The 25,614-nt window shown below is 35.9% G+C and overlaps 2 protein-coding genes across 2 annotated transcripts in view; one reads left to right on the plus strand and one right to left on the minus strand.

Moving 5' to 3' along the window:
* Positions 1-3,894, plus strand: part of GNB4 (G protein subunit beta 4) — a 61,961-nt gene extending 58,067 nt beyond the window's left edge. The window contains exon 10 of the mRNA XM_058556303.1: positions 1,869-3,894. Coding sequence (XP_058412286.1) covers positions 1,869-1,975 — 107 coding nt within the window. The 3' untranslated portion in view covers positions 1,976-3,894. The remainder of the gene's footprint in view (positions 1-1,868) is intronic.
* A 3,400-nt stretch (positions 3,895-7,294) lies between these two features.
* Positions 7,295-25,614, minus strand: part of MFN1 (mitofusin 1) — a 37,269-nt gene continuing 18,949 nt past the window's right edge. The window contains exons 10-18 of the mRNA XM_058556304.1: positions 20,310-20,431; positions 18,491-18,617; positions 18,218-18,322; positions 17,626-17,728; positions 17,257-17,486; positions 14,836-14,988; positions 13,764-13,960; positions 11,372-11,506; positions 7,295-9,491 (exon numbers count right to left, since the gene is read on the minus strand). Coding sequence (XP_058412287.1) covers positions 9,410-9,491; positions 11,372-11,506; positions 13,764-13,960; positions 14,836-14,988; positions 17,257-17,486; positions 17,626-17,728; positions 18,218-18,322; positions 18,491-18,617; positions 20,310-20,431 — 1,254 coding nt within the window. The 3' untranslated portion in view covers positions 7,295-9,409. The remainder of the gene's footprint in view (positions 9,492-11,371; positions 11,507-13,763; positions 13,961-14,835; positions 14,989-17,256; positions 17,487-17,625; positions 17,729-18,217; positions 18,323-18,490; positions 18,618-20,309; positions 20,432-25,614) is intronic.

A 25,614-nucleotide genomic window follows, 5' to 3' on the forward strand; every position in this document is an offset into this window, starting at 1 on the left:
CCTCGCTGAAGGATGATCCGGCCAGGCTTTCCTTTGGGGACCTCTGATACATCCTACGGCCTTTTTTCCCTTGGGTTAGCCATGTTCTCTGAGAGGCATTTTCCACTTTTCTACTTGGAATGTATAAGCTGGCTGCCAGTTTGGGGGCTGATTTCAGGAGGAAAGCTGGGGGCAAAGCAGCAAGTAAACTTCCTGCATTCTCCCTTTTCAGCGCATTTCACCCATCTCGACTGTGCCTATTTTCTTCTGGTTACGAGACCCTCTCTTACTCTCTCTAGCAAGTCAGTCTCTCGTCTTCTGCCTGGTGCAGGACCATCAGTCACCTGACTCTGTGGAGTGATGGAGGCGACCTGGGGAGTCTGATTCCTGACCACTTGCTAGTGCAGTCTCGGTTTACCCCATCTTTGCCCCTGCCTGGTTCCAAGGATACCTGTATCTCTGTATCCAGTCGTATCTGACCCTTTTGGAGGTTCTGCAGTGTAATTTTGTTTCTTGGCTTCCCAGACCATTTGCTTTGGACTCAGCATTTTGGGGTCCACTATCACAGGTACCACCATCCAGCTGAGGAAATGATGTCGCCACTGCTGCTCTCATAGCCTGTCCTTGTGGGTTTGTGTCTTACCCTTTCCAGCTCCTTTACAGTTGTTCAAGCTTCCCAGGGAGTAGAGGCAATATCACCATTCCCAGGAATAACCTTCTACAGCCTCGCTTAAGAGACTGCAGAAAAGTTCACAGTTTTGCATTCTGCAGGTAGATTTTTGGAGATATTCTGTTGTCCAAAGCCAATTACTTTTTTAAGGTATTAGGTGTTTTGCCCGGATTGAATCAACTAGTTCCATAACAAAATAAAAATGTGTTTGTTTTCCATATTTTTTAACCTATGCTTGAGTTTGAGTTTTGCTTTCCTTACAGCTGTTTAGTTTCAAGTTGCCTCAACTGGATGCTTTCACCTTAAAACTGAATCATGACTCATGAATTGCTGAATTCATTCTCCTTTCCAATGTGACTTGGAGAATTTAGCCACAATGTTCATTTTTTTGTTATTTCAACCCATACTGGTAAATTTGCCCATTGCCAAACATTGCCCTATTGGAGCTAGTACAGAGAATATTAAAAGTTAGACAAGATGACTTCTGTTGCTGAGATTGGGTGAAAATGATACGCTTAATTATATAGGGAGATAATGCAAACTCAAACACAATGTATTAAAGAAAAAGCTCTTGTTGAGAACTTGACATATTCTAATTTTTCTTTTAAATGTTTACGTTTCTCATTTTCCTCCCAAATATTTGGGAATATTTCATTTTATCCTCTGTGGTGATCAGAATATCAAATAAGTTTAACTTTAATATATAAAGGAAACTAAAACTAGGTGAGTTTGATAGTTTCAACAAGTTATAACCAAAACATTCTGATGTTTTGCAGTTAACAGAACAAAGTAAATAATGTTGGCATTTTGGGAAGTGGTGATGTAAGGCAACTTCATTCTTATGTTTTTGTTGTTCTTGTGGTAAAAGGCTACTTCATTTAAAATTTTGTTTTTGTTGAAAATAGCATAGCTCACTGGCAAAATGTGGAGTATCATGAACATATTAGAGATGTAGAGAACAAGTCTGCATCTGTTTTCCTACATAGGAGAAAGCCTATTTATAATCTTTCAAAAATGAAAAACACGATTTGATGCACGTGTCAAAACTTCATGTAATACAAAGAATTGTGCTTTACAAAGTACATGTCCAGCTTACCCTTGGCACGCAGTCTCCCCGCCTCGGAGGAACCTGTCAGTTACCCGTCTAGATCTTTTATGCATACAGTTTAATTCTAAAACTTGCCCACTGCTAACTTTTTACTGAACTTTTGCTTTTCAGGTGTCCTTGCTGGTCATGACAACCGTGTCAGCTGTTTAGGTGTAACTGATGATGGCATGGCTGTAGCAACAGGCTCTTGGGACAGTTTTCTTAGAATCTGGAATTAACAATGCATACGAAGTTTCTCTTCTCCGTCGGTATCTGGAGAAATCAGTGCTACAGCCTATAGCTGTGAAAAAAATTCTACCTTATATTTGCAGGTGAAGATTTTTCTATTGAGATTATTATATACAAAAAGCAGCTTTCAGTAAACTATAAAACACACAAAAAAAAGGTGGAAAAAACAAGGCAAAGGTGCTTGCTGAGATCAAAAAGACCAGTGTGTTAATTTGAGCAGTCGAGCTGATTTAACCTGATGAATTTTTGCTTGTACTCAGTCTAATTCTTTATTTTCTTTGTGTAGAACAGAATATACACATTATAGCAGCCTCTATCATGTTTGATTGTTTGCATTTTTTAAGAACTACATTTTTAACTTTGTATGCGTAAGAAATGTCACATTTTTGAGCTTTGTAATGGAGGAACCAAGCACAGTAACAGGTGGAAGTGATATCATACGTGTGTGTGATGTTAAGCAAGTCTCCTTGAATTCTGACCTTCCTTTTTAGTTGAAAAGAGATCCTGGTTGCTTAGTGTTTAAGAATGCTGACAGGCCTCGGTACCTCTGAGGGGAGTCCTTTTGAATGTTATTAGTTTCTGGTGCATCCTTTGCCATCTTAACAGTTTAAATAAATGCTCTTTTTCAGTTCTTTGAGGGGGAGATAATCTGAAGGCCAGGGAATAAAGATTTCACTCTGAAATTTTAGACATACATAAGAAAAAATTATATTAATAATGGGTAGATAGCAGTAATTGCGTATAAACAGTTCTCGACATTTTAAAAAGCTGGTTATGATCAAATGACACTTTGAGTAACCCTCTAAATAGTTGGCCTTTCCTATTGATTTCATATTCTAGCACTGAGTTTGTAGAGTGCACTCATTATTTCAGAGATTGAGAACATTTGGATGGTCCTTGTGTCTAAAGAATTTTTCCCAGTGTTCCCCGTCAGTATGCATCTAGATAGGAAATGTGATGGTGTTACGTTTATGAAAGAAGTGTAAAATCTAACCATTTACTAGACCTGATTAGTTATAATTGTAACAAGGTGGATTTATGAATTTATGTTGACATAATATAAAATCTGAACTGATGTAAACTGTGCCTTCAAAGTTTAAAAAAGGAAACATTCAAGCTTTTTGCTCTTCTGTAATATTTCTTCCCTTAGCATAAGATACTGGTTTCTAAGTGGTTTTGCTTCCAAGGATGCCTAGACCCAAGTGACCCCACTTGAAAGCCAAAAGAAAAATTGCAAGAGCAGTTCTTAAAGGAAAATCGTAAGCAGTTCTTGTGTTTGTCAATGGTATGATAATGTGACTATCACTAGGAGGGCCCCCCTGAATTTAAACAAACATACTTTTCCCGTTGAATTTTCTCCTACAAATAAATCTAAATGATTGACAAATAGAACATTGTTAGTCTTGCTTGATGGTGAATAGAGAAGTGTATTGTGTTTTGTAACGTAGTAAACTGTCTGTTACTGTTGAGATGGTCTCTGTTAACTTTTGATCACCTGTAACCCTAACCTAAATACTCCCAAATTTTACTTGTAAATTTTCATTTTTATATCGTGAATGTGCTAAGTGCATCAACTAACTATAATAAAGTCGGTGTCAGTTTTGTTTGAGATCAGTTGATATTAAAAGTAGAGAATAAAATGGATAAAGGAAGATTAAGATACAGGACCAAAAAACCAGACTATTGTAGATGGCAAGCATGAATGTATATTTATATACACATTATTATAAGATTTCTATGGACTTTTTGCTGTTAATGTTTGTGGACTATTTATATCACTTCATAAAGAGCAGCTCTTTGAGATAAGGCAAGAATATTTTAAAAGAACATATTCATTTCCCAAAAAAGGGAGGAGGTGAGGGTTTGCCATGCAGTTCAGTCATTCATTCCAAAACCCTGTTCAGAAAGCACTGCTGGCATGTGCAAAGTAGCCTTAGAGAGAGAGATATATAGAAAGAGAGTATCTCCTCTACTTTGCAAGTTATTCTAGTAACAAAATACTTTAGTCGGAGAGGCACACAGACAAGAATTCTATGGTCTTAAACATGTTGATAAAAATGATTTAATGTTATATAAATTTTTGTGGCTAGTTTAAAAGCAATTCCTACAATTAAATATGTACTAGGCAACTGAAAATTAACCACTATTGTGGCTAATTATACATATGACCAAATGGTCATCTCATTACCACATTAATTAACTTACTAGTTAGACCTTTGCCTTCTAGTGATGTGGGTTCCAGTTGCTACTTGCAGTTTGAGTTCAGCTGATGGTCTATTTCATTGTTGTGCATAAGACTTCCTGACATCCATAAGAATAGATAATTTGTAGAAGCACTGTACAGTTTGAATCTTAGTTTTTCAAGACTAAAAATATGGCCAAATGTAGTTTTAAGGAATTTCCATCATCAAGAATATTGCAGTTATCTGGTGCCTATTAATTTTTCTTTTTACTTTGTAAGCAACACTTAAACATAATGTGCCTCAACAGGTTTATTTGTAGACTCTTCAGTCACTTCATAAAGTTTTTTGAGATCTGGCAAGAATGTTTTAAAGGCGTATTCTTTTCTAAAACAAAGTGATAGTGATTGCCATGTCGTTCAGCAAATCATCCCAAAAACTTGCCCAAGAAAGTACTCTTTGCTGTTGGCAAGGGCATCTCCACTTTGATGGACAGGCCTTGTTTTTGGCAGTTATACTATTAGAGATTTAGATTAAATATCTCAAGTCCCTTCCTAGTTCAGATTTTTATAGTTGTGATTCCACGGTTACACACACCATATTGACTTCCATCTTTGTAGAGGCAAAGACTTAGGCTTAATATTTCAACTGCAAGAGAGCCTAGTAGGCAATTCTCCTTATTTCAATTTAGACTCAGCTGAACTGATTAATACTGCATGATGATAGTAAACTTCTCTCCTAGACATAATGGATGTAGCTGCTTCTGGAATATGTTAAGCAATTTTAAAGTTAACCTATTAAAAGAGAAAAAGGATCTTGACTTCTCCAGGTGACAAGATGAAATTTTTATTATTGCTAATAAATTAAGACTGTTTTAAAAGTGGAAAAGTTCAGGGAAATTTATGCCTTGATTACTGGTGAATGTCTCATGTGGTAAATTATAACACAACTAAATACTTGTAGCTTTTTTTTTTTTTTGGTGAGGAAGATTAGCCCTGAGCTAACATCTGTTGCCAATCCTCCTCTTTTTTTTTTTTGCTGAGGAAGACTGGCCCAGGGCTAACATCCGTGCCCGTCTTCCTCTACTTTATATGGGATGCCGCCACAGCATGGCTTCACAAGCGGTGCGTTGGTGCGCACCCAGGATCTGAACTTGCGAACCCCGGGCCACTGCAGCAGAGCGCGTGCACTTAACTGCTGCGCCACTGGGCCAGCCTCATGGCTTATTTTTTGATGTGTTTAAACTTATGGAAACTGATTAAACAATCTCCCAAATGGGCCTTTCATCATTTTAATAATGACGATGTTCTTTCTGGAAGCTTTAGGGTGTGAGTCAGGCTTAAAAAAATTTTTTTTTAAATTATGATTTCAGCTTCTGATTTCCCTTTTGCCTTTGTGGAAATTTAAAACTATTTCTTACTGCTTGTTAGAATTTTTCAAACACCCACAAGTTAGACCATCTTTCTTGTGAGAAAGGATAGCACAATGAATAAAATTGGTATTTTTACATTAGATCAAGTAGAATGTGAAGGACACTTCATATTTACTAGTTTTTCTCCCATTGTTCATTTTGAGTTGCCTTAAATTCAGGGTTGTATTTAAAAATATTGGTTACAATAGGTACTCATTAAAATGGTCTGTATTGGAATGTGTAAGCTAGCTAGCACTGTTTTAAAAAGTAATTAATTAATCAGATTGATGGTATACCTTGTATTTAGCAAATTTGTTTGCATGTTGATAAAATTTCCTAAGTCTTTATTTCTTAAATCCAATTACTGTAAAAGTTATGATAATGCAGCATCATGAAAAAACTGGTTAGTGTTTCAACTAGTGTTAAATGTGCCCGACAAAATCTTACATCATACAGTATTTATGTTTTAATTAATAGAACTTCAGTGATATACTTGGTAGATATTTCAAGCCTTTTCTGTCTTTTACACAATGGTGCTCTATCCTATTGTTTTCTCTTTTCAAAGAAGCATCTGAACACTTGTATTTGCATATTCTTACCCAAGGGCATCCACATCTAAGTGGTTTTTTAAACTTGATTAAAATGTGTTTCTTCACCTAGAACCGTTTCTCCACACTTGTGGCCAATTGACTCTGCATGTCAGTAGTCTGACTATGGGAAGGGTGAACGTACCAGATTAAAGCTCTTATAAAAGCTTTAAACTAAACCGACTATGGACTTGTACCATGATGTAAAAGTACTGTTGGATCTCTCTTGCACAGTGACTCATTCCTTTATTTGTACAGTTGCTCTGTGAAATAATGTTGCTGTGAATTGATATTGTAATCAATAAACTGCTTTTAACCAGATTTCATGTAGCATGTTTTATTTTTATTTTTTTTGTGAGGCGATCAGCCCTGTGCTAACATCTGCCAATCCTCCTTTTTTTTTTTTGCTGAGGAAGACTGGCCGTGGGCTAACATCCGATGCCAATCCTCCTCTTTTTTGCTGAGGAAGACGGCCCTGGGCTAACATCTGTGCCCATCTTCCTCCACTTTATATGGGATGCCGCCACAGCATGGCTTGCCAAGCAGTGCGTCGGTGCGCGCCCGGGATCTGACCCGGCAAACCCCGGGCCACTGCAGTGGAGCACGCGCACTTACTTAACCACTTGCGCCTCTGGGCCGGGGTTTTAAATCAGTCGATTTAAGTCCCAGAACCAAACTCTAAGCCCAGTATTTCATGCTCAGCCCTAATTCCTTTATCTAAACATTGGTAATTAATTATTTTCTTCATGAAAAAATGAAGACTGCTGCCAGAAGCAATGAAGAGATTGGCGTGCTACTGACCTATCCTTTGGTACCATAAGTGTTGGCTTACTATTAAAAGGCCACAGATTTTCCTTAAAAAGCAAAATTAAGTCATTCTTTCCCTGGCCCTCCATTAGGATAATTTCGTTTCCTTTTGTGTAATTTTTAAATGATGGTGTTGATAAAAGGTTTTTACTACTTTCATTTCATCACCACAATCTTGGGGGAGGATGAATGAGGGACCCTTTCAGTACTTGGCAATCAAAAGACGAGCCAGTCTACCCAAGAGAGCTTATATGCCTACTGTAAAAATTAATTATTAAGAATTGAAGATTGAAACTCACTAAATGCCAGTATAAATGCTACATCTATCAACTATCAGGCAAACAAGTTTTATTTTCACCTTGGAGGTTGCATACTTACTTATTAAAAAATGAAGTTTAGTTTAAAAAGTTTAAGGTTATACAAAGTTTATAAATAATCCTGCAAACATACATAGTAAACAATCAAGTATATGTGCAATAATTTTGAGCTACATAGCTGTAAATTACATAATTTCTGCATAATTCATGGACTTGGCCATAGGTGCACTTATCCCCAGGCATAAAGGTTGGGTTTCATTATTTTATTGTTCCATTTCCAACATTCATACATTTTCAAACTTGCTCAGGGGAACTGCATTCAAACTAGCAATGGAAAATCTACTATAAACTTGTATCAGAACCACTATTCCAGTAGTTCCCAAACTTGAGCATGCATCAGGATCATCTGGAGGGCTTGTTAAAACAGAGATTGCTGGTTACCAAACACCGTATTTGATTCAGTAGGTCTGGGGTGAGACCCAAGAATGTGCATTTCTTACAAGTTGATAAGTGATGCTGTTGATCCAGGGACCAAACTTTGAGAACCACTGTACTAATGAGGTGACAGGACACCACTATGATATTTCAAAAGTTCAAGTACTTGCGTCTAAAGATTAAGGCCTTGAACTTGTAACTAAATCAGTGGTACCCCGTCTCAGACATCAGTTTTTCATGGTGCAATTGTTACCTAATCCTACTTGGTGGTGGTTTGTACCATTTTTTGGTTATAAAGCAACAACAAAAGCTATAAACTAATAATTATTTGGATTTGAATACTGCACCCTAGTATCTGATTTGCATAAAAAATATTTTTAAAAGGCTTCTATAGCCTAAATAATGTTATTTTCTCCTTAAAATATGAAAAATAGTGTTGCACCTGCTGTGAAAAGACTGAATAGCATCCAGGAGCCTTAAAGGCACAGAAAAGGAAGTATTGAGTATTAAGAAGAGAGCCTGAAATGTTCTCCCTCCCATGGAAAAGCAGCATAAACTATACTGGGCCAAATGCACTGTCTTCCAGGATCGTGCGTTTCTAACAGGCATCCAGGCGATGCTGATTTGGTGGTCCTCGAGACTGCATTTTGTGTGTAGCAAAGCCCTAGGATGTCATTTTTTTAGGTTTCCATATAAGTTTCAATTCGTTTTTAACACAGAAACAGACACAATACTTGAACCCATAAACATTTCATTAAGGTAAAAAATACAGTAATAATTTTTAACCACGCCCTGACAAATTCATACAATTAAATAAAAGTAAAAGCCAGCCTGGGGGAACAACCCAGCACTATCCTTGGCAAATATCTTCTGAAGAACAGCATTTGTACATGACTGTAACCACCCAAAATTCAGACCTCCCATATCTTTGGCTATTTTCATCACTTCAAACTTTACTCCTAAAACTGAGATAGAAAGTTTTCCTTACTGTAATCATAATTGAAGCTGAAAATGTTTCTTTAGAAACAGACCAGGAAACCAGACCCAGGTAACTTTTATAAGAAACTATAATAAACCTTTATAACTGTTTTATATCAGTTTTAATGGGGATAAAAGAGGGAGTAAAAACAGCATATTTATTAGTGGTTTACATACCTGCCAGGATGGCAAAAGTGACTGCAACTTGCATAAATAATATACTCAAGAACATTTCACACTCCTTCTTGGTGGTTAGAGCAATGCAGTTTATAAAACAAAAAAGGTGACTATTCCCATTAGAGTAGGCATCAAAAATTAGTTTTGAGAAAGAAGATGAAAGGAGCCTTCTCTAACTCCTGGATGCCAGGAAGCAGAGTTTTTTCAGAATCAAAAACAGAGAGAGCCCTAATTAAGAGCAAGGCCCCACCCCTCAGGGGTCACATAGTTGGTTCTGTTGCTTTTAATTAATTCATCATTTTAACAAACAATTGAGCCTTTTCTTTACCCAAAATTAAAACTACAGACATCATAACACTCTTCAGAAATGCAAACACCCTGAGATAGATCATTACCAGAATCTACACAAGGATTTGCTATTTAGATGCAGTTAGTATAATTCATGTTTAAAGTAATTTCATAAAAATAACAACTGTCCCAATCTTCCAAGTTTCATTTTCTCCTACGGTGATCACCAAAGTAATCTCTATTGTTAAGATTCTTCTTCATTGCTTGAATGTAGAAACTGCTTAGTAAAATTCTCCAGCTCATTTTCAAGTTGAACAGCTTTATTTCTAATTTTAAAAAATGAATAAAACACCAATCTAATTATCATAAAGGTCAATGAGGAAAAAAATGCATTCCATCCAATCTTAAAAAAATCACTAGCCAGCTGCTGCTCCATTTATCTGAACTCAGATTAAACTATTATCAGTTCTTTTAGAGTATTACATATACTACTATAGCTTTGCAGTAAACACAGAATCCAATGTCCAGGACTTAAAAAAAGGTATACTGAGATAAAAGACGAAAACTTTAATAAGAATGGGAAGCATATGAGATAGTGGAGTCACATCACCTTACAAAGAAGTTATACCCTACATCAGGTACAGTCATAACTGTCCTCGAATTCCCTCAGTTAAGCATCAAGTAGTGAATAAGTAGTTTTATGTATACGTCAAGTAGCTGGCAGATGTCAAGGGACCATGGTATACCAAAATTTTTTTTTTAAATACTAGAATTGTACATGATACAGCCTAATGCCTGTAAGAGAGGAAAACTGGGACTAAAACTGACAGAGGAACACAGATTTGTGTCTCCATTCTCACACTATGCCAGGGCACACACACACATACTTGAATGAGCGTGTCTCTCTTTTTTTTTTCTTGGTCTTGTTTGGTTTTGTTGCTGAGTGCATAAGGTCGAGGTCATAAAAGCTAAATGTACATATGAACTCCACTGTATATTTCTTTAGGCCACTCTCCTGAAGCATTAGGTAAGTTAAATTCTATCTGAATGGCTGAGCCTAATCTAGTAACAATGGAGATTCCAAATACTATGGTATTTGTTATTTTAAATTTTCCTGTTAGAAAAAGGATTAATTAGGAGATCAAAACTATTTATACTTATTCAAGTCAGTCCTGCCAAAATCAGAAAGCTACATAAGTACCAATAATCTATTTTATCATTTATGTTTTACAAGATGAAACGCTATTTAAAAACTTTCCTAAGTAAAAAAAAAAATTCTACTGGATATAGTTTCACCAAATTTGAAAGGCTATCTTTGCAATGATCTAATTTAACACAGGAGCAGTGGAATACATGCAAATCCCTTGGGTGTGTTTGTGTGTGTGAAAGGAGACTGGGGTCTAAGTGACAGGCAGTCATCTTTTCCAAAGATTCTGAAACTGAAGTGCAAGGAGAACATGACTGCTGATCAGATTAAGACACCACGGACAGACACTACCACACGTGTTTTAAATATTATGACCCAAAACTCTGGTCACAAGAACAGCCTCTCCAATTTGCAGGCATTGCAAGCTGCTCTTATGTGGGCAATTGTATGCAGCACGTGCCCTGGTAAGTAGCAGCAGAGATTAAATGATGCTTAATGATTTTCCCACACTTGTACGTGAGGCAGCTAATGGGTAATAAAGCTGAAAGTTAAGAACTGCCAAGAAGTACAGACCTCATGGTGACACTTCTGGTCTTGTCCCCCAAAGCAAAATTTATTTAGACCCCAAAGAATCCATGATAAATCATATTAAACCAGAATCCCACATTATTTTAGGATATCTTGTTTACTTTTGTTGCTTCAAATTTATCCCCAATAGTCCCCAGTGAGAATGGAAGTTATGGGTCTTGGATATATAGGACTAAAAACTCACACTTTTAATTATAAACTTCTGCTCTGAAAAGGGACTAATATAGCTTAACAGAGAATTTTAAGTTTAGGTCAAAACAATTTCTTTTCACTCAGATTTTGTTTTTTTTCTGTTGAAATTAGCTTTACTTGAAATTGTAAAACATATGGAATTATATATGGAAAATTATAATCTAAACCAATGCAGAAAGCTCAAAATTTTACTACGAATTCACTAGTGGTTTTACATAATTATATTTTAGTAATAAGACCAATAAATATTCATATTATTGAGAAAAAAGATGCAAATACCTTAAGAGCTTTGAATTGTTTTGTATTTTCTCCAATTGATCTATTTCTTTGGATAATCTAGAAATTTCTTCTTCCAGATGTCTTTGTGTAACATCAACTTGTTGGCACAGGCGAGCAAAAGTGGTAGCCATTTCCCTTAAAATAAAAAACAAATTTATCAGCAGTCATGAATGCCTTTTCAAATGAATAAGCTTTAATTTAAAGCTTATATAAAAAGGAGATCACACGTTTAAAAAACACCTAAAACATAAGGTATCAAAGAACACTGCTAAGAATGGTATGAGGGAGGGTATGGCGCTTGTAAGCTTCATGACTGCAAGCTTAATTTCATCAGGCCTCAAGACAAATGCTCAACAGGCACTATTACCTCTGCTATATAGTCGTGAATATGAACAAGCTACAAAAAGGCAAAAAATGGCTATATTTCTACAGAAGCACAATAAGCCTTACTCTCTTGTCCCCTGCCTATAAAAAATAAGAAATTACTGAGAACAGGAAAGAAAATTTCATAAACTTCTTTGACTTAGCAAAAATACTTTAAATCATAGCAACATTTAACAATGTTCCTAGAACCAAAAAGTTGTATTTAATTTGTGTGCTAGCTAATATGTTAGCATTGGCAAACATTAATTTCATATTTTTGTAACTGGGAGCATGCCTAGTAGGTGTGTACCTCAGGAATATGATTAACTGACTTACTCATTTTTCTCTGCAACTATTCTGTACGTCTTCATCTTTCCCATGGTCTTTCTCTTTTCTTTTTTTTTGTGAGGAAGAGCAGCCCTGAGCTAACATCCATGCCAATCCTCCTCTTTTCTTGCTGAGGAAGACTGGCCCTGGGCTAACATCTGTGCCCATCTTCCTCCACTTTATATGGGACGCCGCCACAGCACGGCCTGAACAAGCGGTGTGTCGGTGCGCGCCCAGGATCCGAACCCGGGCCACCAGCAGCGGAGCGCCCGCACTTAACTGCTACGCCATGGGGCTGGCCCCTCCCATGGTCTTTTTCTTTTCCATTCTCTCCCCATCACACCAAATACTAATATTAGACAAATGAAGCATCTTTCATTATTTTAATATTTTATTAATATTAGCTAGTATTACTTTAACTGAGTAATTATTTGAGGTTGCCTCCATTTGAGTGTAAAGTCCTCTACAAAAGAGAATCAAACTATCTTTTCCTTTTTATTTCCTATAACCTCTAGCATAGTCATTGTTACATGGTTGGCAATTAATAAATGTCTGATGATCAAATGAATGGAAAGCTTCATTAACTTTGTTTTTACATATGTGAACCTCAGCTGATTCTTTTGGAGGTCTAGGTATCATCATTAAAGATCTTCCTTAATATAAATAAATTAAAACTATTATATAAAATAGGAGCTCAATAAATATTTGGTAAATACATGAATGAAGGAATGAACTAATTCAGTGGTCTTAAATCTGTGCCCTCATTATTTTCATTCTCTACAGCTTTAACTATGTTAGTACAAGCTTTGATCTTGTGTCTGAAACAGTTTAATCTCCACGTAATTCTTGACTCCTTAGTCTGAACCATTCTATACACCACACCACTGCAAAATTATTTGTTCTTGAGCTAAATGTTAATAATATCATTCCCAGGATTCCTAATTACCCAAACCCCTGTCCTAGTGTTAGGTTTATACTCGAATGTACCCCCCTTACAAACACATCTGCCACACTGAAATTTTCCCCTCGTATTTCTGAACACATACCTTTTCTCCCTACCCTCTTGCCTTTGGTTTGGGCAGTTTTCTTTGCTTAGATCTTCCTACTCTGCACATTCAAATCTCATTAGGCTAGCCCTCCTCTAGGAAACTTTTATTGATTCACTATCCTTCATGATTATAAGATTCTAGAGGCTCACATAAAGAGGCTCTCATATTACTTATCACTTTTCACCTTTTATTATAATTATGTACATGTTATTTCTTTCATTAAATTGCAATCACCTTTAGCTCAGAGAACTTTTTTGCATTCAGTAGCATCCAAAGACAAAATATTATGCATTGACTTAACCAGAATTCTATATATTTTTACTAAATCAATGAAACAAATATTTAAGATACATAAAAAAAGAAACTGAGTGGACCCAGGTATTTATTACAGTAATAAAATTCTCTTGACTTCTAAAAAGTTATGCCTTTGAACTTATAAATCTGGGCTGTCAGTAAAAATAAGTTACCTCCACCATCATGCATTTTGAGCCTACTTGTTGGTATCACTCTATTTCTCCATCTTGGTGGTAATTACAAAATGTGTTCATATTATGATAATTCTTTGAGCTGTACGCCTATGTGTGCATTTTCTGCATGTATGTCATACTTTAATAAAGCTTTTTTTTGAAAAAAACAAAGCTGAGTCAACTTACTGCTGTACTTGATGGCTGCAGTTTGCACTCGTGAAGCTGACAATCATCTGCAGTTTCTCAGTTGCATAGTTCACAAATTGCTGTTTAAAGGCTCTCTCCTTGGCACGGGTGGTCCAGGTCAGCCTCTCATAAAGATACAAAGCTCCGTACATACTTAATGAGACAGATATGAGTTTCCAGCCTACAGTTTTCCAAATCTGTAAGATAAATTCACAGGAAAAACACCACAGGGGAGATTGTACTACAAGGCATTTTATGAAACTCAACAGCTCCCTACAGATCTTTGAGTCAGATCCAATTTTTATTTATTTTTTGTGAGGAAGATCAGCCCTGAGCTAACATCCAATGACAATCCTCCTCTTTTTTGCTGAGGAAGACTGGCCCTGGGCTAACATCCATGCCCATCTTCCTCTACTTTATATGGGACGCCGCCACAGCATGGCTTGACAAGCGGTGTGTCAGTGCACGCCCAGGATCCGAACTTGTGAACCCCGGGTTGCCGAAGTGGAGCGGGCGTATGTAACTGCTGTGACACTGGGCTGACTCTGAAATTTTTTAACATATAAGAACTACTACTAAAAAATAATCTTTAATACTTTAAGGCAGATGCCTTTGGTATTCAGAGAAGGCTAGATAAGGGACATGGATCCTTCTTCTTATTCCAATGTACAAATATCATTTCTCTGCATGCTGTGATGTGAGAGCAGTCAGGAAGCATTGTTTTAAGAACCAGCAAGTTGGTGGTGTTTCTTTCCTAAAGAAGTGTTTTTTAAAAATTTATACTGTGGTAATCATTTCACAATATATACATACATCAAATCATTATGTTGTACATCTAAAACTAATATAATGTTATATGTCAATTATACTTCACTTTAAAAATAAATAAATATTAAAAAATTTAAGATTAGACTTGTGAAACTCTTCTTAATTCACTAACTTTAACCTACAATTTTTCATGTCATTTTGTAGATCTTGGAAATAGAAACAAATACACTTTTCTTTTTGTGATCTAGTAGCAAGCTTTGCAAAAATTACAATTTTAATTATATTAGAAAGTACTGTTTCTTACCACTCCTCCAACAACAATGATGCCCACAGAAGTTCTAGATGTAAGAGAAGCTAATCCCGTTATTAAGGTAACCATGAGTTCTTCCTGTGATGCGTTATCTGGTGTTGCTGGATTGGTAGGAGCAGTGGGAGTAGAAGCTAAAGATCTGGGGAGCTGATAAGGTTGGGGAAAAAAGATCATTACAATTAACCCACTACAAATGGAACAGTTACACTTATAAAGGTCTACTGTATTTCTTTGAAAATTACAGTAGTAACTCTACAAAAGGAATAACTCCAATTAATGAGTTTACCATAAATATATGAAGAAAATAAAAATGGTCTGAAAATTATTTTCTATGAACTGAACCAACGATACACCATGAAGAAGAATAAATTTTCATAATATACAATGAGCCTACCTGTAACAGGAGGCCCTCAACTGTCAAGAGGAATTAAAACTGTATTTAGGAGCCGGCCCCATGGCTTAGCAGTTAAGTGCGTGCACTCCACTACTGGTAGCCCGGGATCGGACCCCGGGTGCGCACCAACCCACTGCTTGTTGGGCCACGCTGAGGCGGCGCCCCACATACAGCAACTAGCAGGATGTGCAACTATGACATACAACTATCTACTGGGGCTTTGCGGAGAAAAAGGGGAAAAAAAAAAAGGAGGAGGATTGGCAATAGATGTTAGCTCAGGGCCGGTCTTCCTCAGCAAAAAGAGGAGGATTAGCATGGATGTTAGCTCAGGGCTGATCTTCCTCACACACACACAAAAAAGACAAAAAAAAAACTGTATTTAAAAAAAATTATCACACCAAAAACACAATCCTTTAAAAAAAAAAATGGGACACCAAAACTAAAACCTTTCACACTTCAAAATACACCATAAGTAAATTAAAAGACAAGCCACAGACTAGAAAAACATTATTTGGAAAACACATATCTGATAAAGAATTTATATCTAGAATACATAAAGAACTCCTACAAGGCAATAAGCCAAATAACCCAATTAAACAATAGGCAAATGATTTGAATAGAAATTTCACAAAAGAGATACATAAATAGCTAACAAGCATATGAAAGATGTTCAAAATCATTAGTCACTAGGGAAATACAAATCGAAACTACAATGAGATACCATTTCACACCCACTAGAATTAAAAGACAGACAACAACATGGGGCCGGCCCGTGGTGCAAGCAGTTAAGTGCGAGTGCTCCACTGCGGCAGCCTGGGGTTCGCCGGGTGGGATCCCGGGCACACACCAACACACCACTTATCAAGCCATGCTTCGGCGGCGTCCCATATAAAGTGGAGGCAGATGGGCATGGATGTTAGGCCAGGGCCGCCAGTCTTCCTCAGCAAAAAGAGGAGGATTGGCAGATGTTAGCTGAGGGCCAATCTTCCCCACCAAAAAAAAAAAAAAAAAACCAAGTCTTGATGAGAATGTTGAGAAAGAGAACCATAACACATTGCTGATGGAAATGTAAAATGGTGCAGTCACTTCAGAAAATAGTTTGGCAGTTCCTCAGAAAATTAAACATGGAGTTACCACATGGCCCAGCAATTTCCCTCCTAGGTATATTCTCAAGAGAAATGAAAACAGATGTCCACATAAAGACAGCACATGAGTGTTCACAACATCATTATTCATAATAGCCAAAAAGTACAAATCACTCAAATGCCCATCAAGTGATGAATGGATAAATAAGATGTGTGATACCTATAATGGAATATTATTCAGCCATGAAAAGGAGTGGAGTACTGATATATGCTACAACATTCATGTACCGTGATGACGAACCTTGAAAACATTATGCTAAGTGAAATAAGCCAGTCACAAAAGGCCACATTTTGTATGATTCCATTTACAGGAAATGTCCAGAAAGGGGAAAATGATAGCTACAGAGAGCTGACTAGCAGTAGGGCTGGAGGTGGGAATGATGATAAATGCAAAAGAGCACAAGGGTATCTTTTGGGGTGATAGAAACATTCTAAAACTGAATTGTGGTGATGGTTTTACAACTCCATAAATTTTCTGAAAAATTCACTGAACTGATAAATTCAAAAAAGTTTTTTTAAATGCTTGCATTTATTCCAATTTAACTGAAGTCTGAAAACAAAAGCTTTTACGATAAAAAAATAAAAAACAGAGTTTCAAAAATGAACCTACAAAAGTAATGCATGAAAACTTTGGGATTGGTTTTCCATTACGCATAGTATACCTAATTCAGAAAAGACTCTGTGATAGATATTAGCTCACAAATATGCAAATTTGACACAGCTAGTTCTATTAGAGAAAATCACATAAGCAAAATAAAGGAGAATCTCAACTGGTAGAATCAAAAATACATAGCTGTGTAGCGCAGCAATAAACACCTAATAAAAAGCCTACTCCACCACAAACAAACAAACAAAAAACAAAACCAAAAGACTTACTTGAAAGATAGGCTCTGATAATCCTAGAAGCACCCTCTGAGCATTTGTAGGACCCAAGAAACGATGGACGAGGGAAGCCCAGCCCAGGGAAAAACGAAATACAATATCCTCTTGAAAATCTGAACATAACTTGTGGCAATTTAGGTCATAGCTGAGATCAAATTTCTTGCAAGGAATCAGTGTGTGTAGTTTATTCTGTATACCAGCTGGAAGTAATGGCTTCAAGTTTTCTAGAAAGAAAAAATTATGACATTTATTTTAAGAAATAGTAAATATAAAAAAATTTTATAAAATATTTAAAGGAAAATAAATCCTTTACCAATGAAATAAAGAAAAAGTTACACATGAACTTGTAAACATAAATATTACCAATAATTTCTTGCTGGGATTGAAACATTGAAGCATTGACTTCATTGGTGCACCGATCAGCCAAATTTCTTCCCATACCATCTTCTATGTGCTTATTTAACTCCTGTTAACAATGGTAAATGTCCACATTATTTCTTCACTAGAGCATATGCAGATTTTATAAAAACTTTAAACACTAAAATGATCTTATTCTGAGAGGATAACTTTTCTGTGTATTCTATATACAAGATAGTTTACATTTATTACAAGAGTACACAGGAGATATAACAGTTTAATTGTGTACTGACTGCCATGAAGACACTAAAATGTCCAAAGCACTAAACAAGAGTATAGAATAAGGTGAGGAAAGTGTATCTGAATAACTTTTTTTTTGTTTTTTGCTGGGGAAGATTCACCCTGAGCTAACATCTGTTGCCAATCTTCCTCTATTTTGTATGTGAACTGCCATCACAGCATGGCCACTGATAAGATGAGTGGTGTAGGTCCAAGCCCAGGAACTGAACCCTGGGTCACTGAAGCAGAGCATGCCGAACTTAACCACTAGGCCACTGGGGCTGACACCTGAATAACTTTTAACTACAATTTAACTTACATTTTTATATACTTTCAACACACTTGGAGTAGGATGAAACTCAGAACAAAATTCATCAACCAAAACAGAGAGTCGACAAATTTCATCTGTCATTGCACATGACACCTGAAAAAAATCAGTTAAATAAATTAAACAAGATTATCAACTACTCAAGAAATCAAATTGAGAAAAATTTAACAAAATATTCCTTTAAGGTAACAGGGATAACATTTTAGCATTATCAAAAACATTTCCATTTCCAGATATTTTAATCATAAAGTTACTGTCACCCACCTTGTTTGCCACCTCCTCCGTAACCTCCCTGATTTTTTTCTTAACATCCAATGTTAAAAGATTCATCTGGTTTCGGATAAAGTCCAGTCTATCAATTTGGTCTTCCCTCTCTTCCATTGAATAAACCCTATTACAGTATGAAGAGTAATTAATATTCAGGGCATACTAAAGTCCCAAAACAATTAAGCAAGGGCACTCACTTATGAACTGAACCATCTGTTAGCATGATACAAGAAAAAAGAATCTATTTCAACATCTAAAAGGATTCAAATAATATTTCACTTACAACATATTTTATAGATGACTGGATATAAACTACTGTGTCTCTCTGTCCATGTGGCACCTGAATCCCACAAAGGATTAACGAGGATTCTAAGTCTCCAAATACTTCATAGATATGAACAGTCAAAATAGAACTCAATATTGACTTTATGTAATAAACGGGTCAGCAAACGACCTCCTGCAAGTCAAATCCAGCCAGCTGCTAGTTTTTGTTCAAGTTTTCTTGGAATATAACCGTGGCCATTCATGTACCTATCGTCTACAGGGCTGCTTTTGCTCTACAACTGCATAATTGAGTAGTTGCAAAAGAGACAGTACAGCTCACAAAGACCAGAACATTTACTATCTGGCCTTTATAGAAAATTTGTCAACCCCTGGATGATAGAGAAAAAGAAAGACCTGAGATCCTTTTAAGGTCATCTTTAGCTAAAAGAGTTCCCAAGACACTATGATTATACAAACCATCCTCAAATCACATCATCTTTGTGCCATGTTTAGTTCAATGTCCTATATTTTTTTTAATTAATAATAAGGTCAACCCAGTGGGACAAACACTCACTTTGGCTACTATAACAAAGCAATTCAGCTGGAAGGGATGTAAATGGCAACACAATCTCATTACATATAAACAGTACACAGGGCCTGAGACCAGACTTTGGGTTCTCACCCTTATATTTTATATGCTGGAAATTCTCTAAATTGTGTACATAATGCATTCCTGCAAGAGTGTCAAAATCAGGCAATAGACTTAGATGAGATATGAGTGGAGTTCTGTCCCCAGCAACATCACATACATTTAAAATTCCCAGTTTTATGTCACCTTAGACTTACTTTTTGATGCTTTATATCTTTCCTTTGTTTGGCTTAAGCCCACTAAAGGTTCAATTGAGCTTAACATTATTACGTTTGTCACATCTAACATCTTGATCTTTGTTTCAAGTGTACCAAATTTGTGAGAACTATCCTTTCAGTGTTGGCACTTCCATGTATTCAACTTCATTTTTATAAGGTAATAAATGGAATAAAATAATGGAGTACAGTATGACATACAGTGTAGTGTTTACCAGACTGACTCTCTGGCTGGCAGGTAATATCACCTTGTTGGTTTACCAGCCGATAAAAAACCACAACTGACATAAAAGAGTGATTTCAAGGAATCAACGTATGAATACATGAAAGATGGGTCATGGGTTTAATGTAAAAAAGAGGGTCACCTGTTTTGGACCTCTTCAAAAAATTCTGCTTGACGAAATGGTTCTTCCACCACTTTAAACATATTATAAAGCCACTAAACATTTAAAAATCACAACTCACACACGAGAATACTAAGATCCAAGGAATGTAAATGATGTGTTCATGGTTGTAGAATAAATATTTAGTTTCAAATATTCATTTAAATGCAAGTAGGCATCAACTAAACCCACAAGGTTGATTTTAGTGTGAAAGTATTTACAACAATTTGAAACCTTTGTCTAAGGAATTCATATTGACACAAAGAAAATTAAAATTTTTATTTTGCAGTAAAATGAATCCATACCTTTTCTCTGCTGCTGCCACGTTTATTGAATCCATTATGTTTTTCACAGTATCTAGTATCTGTTTAGCTCTGATAGTGTGCTGCTCAAACTTTGTTTTCACTGCTGACTGCGAGATACACTCCTGCGAGGGGCCCAAGCCATAACACATTACTGTAATTCCATCCCAACATTTTCAGGAATTTAAACACAAAAACTTGCTGTTTGTAACTTTAACCAAAAACAGAAATTAGGGGAAAAAATAAATGCATGATAAACACAACTTAAAATTACAAAGGTTAAAAAAATTACAAGGATTCAAAAGTAAAAAGGGCTTTAACAGCAAGTTAATATCTTTGTGTAATTTTACACAGTAATGTGCAATGGTCTTTTGACTATGATACTTTTAAAAATAAATAAACAGGGTACTATTTTCAATGTTAAAAAAGATTTCCTCATTAGAATGACAAATTTTATTTGGATTGCCTTTAATCTATTTCTAGTCCACCTTTCTTGATTTTTCTCATACTTACAACAGATAACCTAATGAAGTTCTTGAGTTATAAATTTGAATTCTACTTTATTTAAAAAAATTAGTTGAATGATATGATTCACATAAGGTTATTAAAAAGGACTTCTACAGATTAAAACTTGAACAATTTGAAAAATACTCTTTAACAATAAACAATCTAAGCAATATTTTAAATTGTTTATAGAAAAATATTTACAGTTGGGCCGGCCCCGTGGCTTAGCGGTTAAGTGCGCCCGGTCCGCTACCGGCGGCCAGGGTTCGGATCCCGGGCACGCACTGACACACTGCTTCTCTGGCCATGCTGAGGCTGAGTCCCACATACAGCAACTAGAAGGATGTGCAACTATGACGTGCAACTATGACATACAACTATCTACTGGGCTTTGGGGAAAAAAAGGAGGAGGATTGGCAATAAATGTTAGCTCAGAGCCAGTCTTCCTCAGCAAAGAGAGGAGGATTAGCATGGATGTTAGCTCAGGGCTGATCTTCCTCACAAAAAAAACAAAAATATTTACAGCTATTTCAAAGATAATCCTGTTATTGTCACTGGTCTACAGCAGGCGCATACAGGTCCAAATGATGCCCCATCTCGTGCTTCACCTTCCAGCTAACTGCAGCTCATAACCCACTAATAGTTTTACAAATCCATGAGTGTTTCATAACCAGTGTTTTTTTAAATAGAATACATCAGAATTATGTTTATTTTGTGAAATTTTTGTTTCAATTTCAATATATGTACATACTACTTGTTATTTAAAATATTTACTGTGATTCATCATTGAATGTTTGTAAAATTAAGTTAAAATTGGCCTTTCATTTTTATTTCATAGAAAGTCAAATTCTATACTGACATAACATTTGAAAACAACTACAAGTATTTACAGAGAAATGCTATCTGGTCTTTGAATAATCAAGAAATGCTCACTGGATACACAACATCAATAACTACAATAGAAGTTTTGGAAGAGGTCCTGTTTATTTTCTACGATAAATTCTTAAAAATTAGGAATATACCCCAATTATCTAATATTTCCATGAACTGATCGTATTGAACTTCTATAACTAGTACAAATTGTGGTATTTACTTTCTAAATGAATCAAAATAAATAGCTTTCAAGCTTTAAAAGGTATTCACTTAATACTCTAGTACTATATTTATCTTGAAATCATTAGTATGTTACACATTCATTCAGTGTACTATTTACAACCTATGCTTAGCCTTCACGTCTCTAAAACGATTATTTATCACTTCACTAAGACAGAAAAGACTTTTAAAATTTCTTTTGCCATTTTAGCTGCCCTCTTCTGTATTTTGTTTGAGATATAGAAAACAGAATAGATTCATTTCTTTAGCTATAGGGCACATGAGGTAACTCATTTACTTAACTGTTTATAAAGCCTTAACTCAGAGCCCATTTCTTTCACTCCATAGCCTCTCTTTTGCTCATGGCTAAGCTCATTTATATATCACTCAATATCACCAACCCTGAAGAGATTAGTGGTAGGAAGTTAGAGTATTCCTGTTTTGTACATGCCAAAGCAAAAACCACCACCAATAACTATACAATATTAAGTTAAACATTTAAGTATAAACTGCTTATTTTTTAATGACCAAAACAAAGCTTTGATTTTACTTTAAGTAACTGTCTCATAAACTGCCAAATTAACCTCCACAAAAAACTATAATAAAAGCAAAAAAATATTTCTAAAATAAAAAAAAAAGGTTAAAAGAAATTCTATGTTCCTCGATGAAGCAGATCTAGATATCAGCAATGAAGACCCCAAATTCATAGGTGACAGCACAGTATTAGAGCTAGACTAGACAGAAAAGAAAAGATCTCCAAAAGTTATTAGGCAATATAAAAGTCACTCCTTGACTCAAAAATACACAATGAATAAGTATAAAGGAAAAAGGCAATCTTCTAATTAAAAAGTATCCCACACTGATGCTCCCACTGATCAGAAAAATATCCAGAGTCAACCTGCAAAAGAAATACTCTATTCTGAAATAAGTATGGGAAATGCTAACTTAAAGTTTCTTTACTGAATTATTCCTCAGAGCCCTTAATACACTAATATGCTTACAAATCTCCATGGGGAACATATACAGCACGCAGCAGTTCCCAGACTTACTTTATCAGGAACTCTAATTTTCCAAGGAAAAGTTTAAAATACTACATCAAACCAACGTAAATTCTATCTTGTCAGAGTATCCTGTAGGCTGTTTTAAAACATATTAAAGATTTAGAACCAAAGCAATAATCACATCTCAGTTAAGAGAGTTTTCTGGTTCTCTAATAATATCTAAAGAAGCTAGCATGTAATTAATCATAGTCACACATTTGTAAATACTGTATTAATATTTATGTGTAATTAAAACATAAAACGAACTTGTCAAGTCCGCTTGATATAAAAGACCCCAAACACCCAATAACATGCTATTCACCACTCCCAACCTATTTTGAAATATTTTAAACTGACAGAGAAGTGCAACAACACCGATACACAATATACCTTTCAAGTAAATATACCAAATGTTAACATTCAGCCTCATTTGTTTACCTTTTCTTCTCTCTCCATACAGATATATATAGAGAGAAATACACAGATATGTCTATATAGAGATATACATATATTTATATATATATATTTTTTTTTTCCTGTTGAACAATTTGACAATTCACTGCAACCACCATGACCTTATTACTAAATATATTAATATATGTCTCTTAAGAACGGGGACATTTTCCTACACAACCACAAAACAATTATTCTCTTTGGAACATTTATCACTAGGACAATACTCTTAACCTAACAATCATCCATTTTCAAATTTCACCAGTTGTCCCAGGAATGTCCTTTACAACAAATCCACTGACATTTTAGCAAAGAGTTATCTTATAACTCTTTTCCATCATACAACCAAAACTATTAAGAATAGTTAGTGGCCAAATATTTAGGCAAAGAAATTTAGATTTCTAAATTGCCTTCAGAATACATACCTGTCCAAATACGCATTGAAAACAGTAAGAAACCATATTAATAGAATCAACATTGATTTTCTTGATTTTACTTGATTTAATTTCTAAGCCTTGTTTAACTTGGTACTCTAAATGTTCATAATACTTAGTTCCTTCTGAACCAAATGAATCTCAAGAAGTCCATGGCAAATACGAGACTGTTTGATAAAAATGCTGAGCTTGGTACAGTTTTTCTTTTCACAAAAATCATCTTACAAGACTACCAAAAAAACCTAATAAGAAGTGAATTCTAAAAAGAAAAAGAAAATGTGTATAAAGACCACATTCTTGTGATCACACTGCAAAGAAATCAGGAAATTAATAACCAAAATTTGGATGAAAGCAATCAAAACATCAGAATTTTAACAACTCCTGTATTGAATAGGAAATGCCAAGAACTATAATTAAAAACTAATAAATAGGGGCTGGTCCAGTGGTGCAAGCGGTTGGGTGTGCGCGTTCTGCTGCGGCGGCCCGGGGTTTGCCGGTTCGGATCCCGGCGTGCACCGACACACCGCTTGGCAAGCCATGCTGTGGCAGCATGCCATATAAAGTGGAGGAAGATGGGCATGGATGTTAGCCCAGGGCCAGTCTTTCTCAGCAAAAAAAGAGGAGGATTGGCAGATGTTAGCACAGGGCTGATCTTCCACACACAAAAAAAGAAACAAACTAATAAATAATGTAAACTAAACTGGATACTGAACCCCATGGAACATGTCCAAAGCTACATTCAAAAATTCATAGCCCTGGGCCGGCCCCGTGGCTTGGCGGTTAAGTGCGCGCTCTGCTGCTGGCGGCCTGGGTTCGGATCCCGAGCGCGCACCGGCGCACTGCTTGTCTGGTCATGCTGAGGCTGTGTCCCACATACAGCAACTAGAAGCATGTGCAACTATGACATACAACTATCTACTGGGGCTTTGGGGGAAAAAATAAATAAAATTATAAAAAAAAAAAAAAAAAATTCATCGCCCTAAATTCTTTCTTAGAGAACAAAAGACAATTCCACTTAAAAAAAAAATATCAAGAATAGAAAAGCAAACTATGTTTAAAGATGAACATAGAATTTAAAGAATAAAAAACAAAAAATGCTGGGCCGGCCCGGTGGCGCAAGCGGTTAAGTGCGCGCGCTCCGCTGCGGCGGCCCGGGGTTCGCTGGTTCGGATCCCGGGCGCGCACCGACGCACTGCTTGGTAAGCCATGCTGTGGCGGCGTCCCATATAAAGTGGAGGAGGATGGGCACAGATGTTAGCCCAGGGCCGTCTTCCTCAGCAAAAAAAAAAAAGAAGGAGGATTGGCGGATGTTAGCTCAGGGCTGATCTCCTCACAAAAAAAAAAAAAAAAAAAAATGCTATTTATCAATTGATTAATTAAACAAGGGCTGGGGCTGGGTCTTTGGTGGATAAAGCAGAGCAGTTAAATCATTGGCAAATCCAATTAAGGTTGAAATATCTATATATATTTATATATCTATATATACACACGTATGTATGCATATGAGTGAGAAAGGATACAAGAGATTTAAAAAAATAAACATAATTTTATTCTAGTAAATTATAAATTCTCAGAAATGCACCAATTTAAAGGAAATCATAAATTACCAAAATTGATTTAAGAAGTAACAAATTTCAGCTTTGCAACAAAGTTGAGAAGAGTTGTCAATGTAATCACCAAAACATGCTTTGGCCATCCAGACAAAATTTTTTGCCCATCTGATTATTTCTTTAGGTAAATTCAAATAATTTCTAGTTGATTCTCATTTTAAATCTATCATAGTTT

The sequence above is a fragment of the Diceros bicornis genome, chromosome 15 (assembly GCF_020826845.1).
Source record: "Diceros bicornis minor isolate mBicDic1 chromosome 15, mDicBic1.mat.cur, whole genome shotgun sequence".
NCBI classification, from domain to species: Eukaryota; Metazoa; Chordata; class Mammalia; order Perissodactyla; family Rhinocerotidae; genus Diceros; species Diceros bicornis.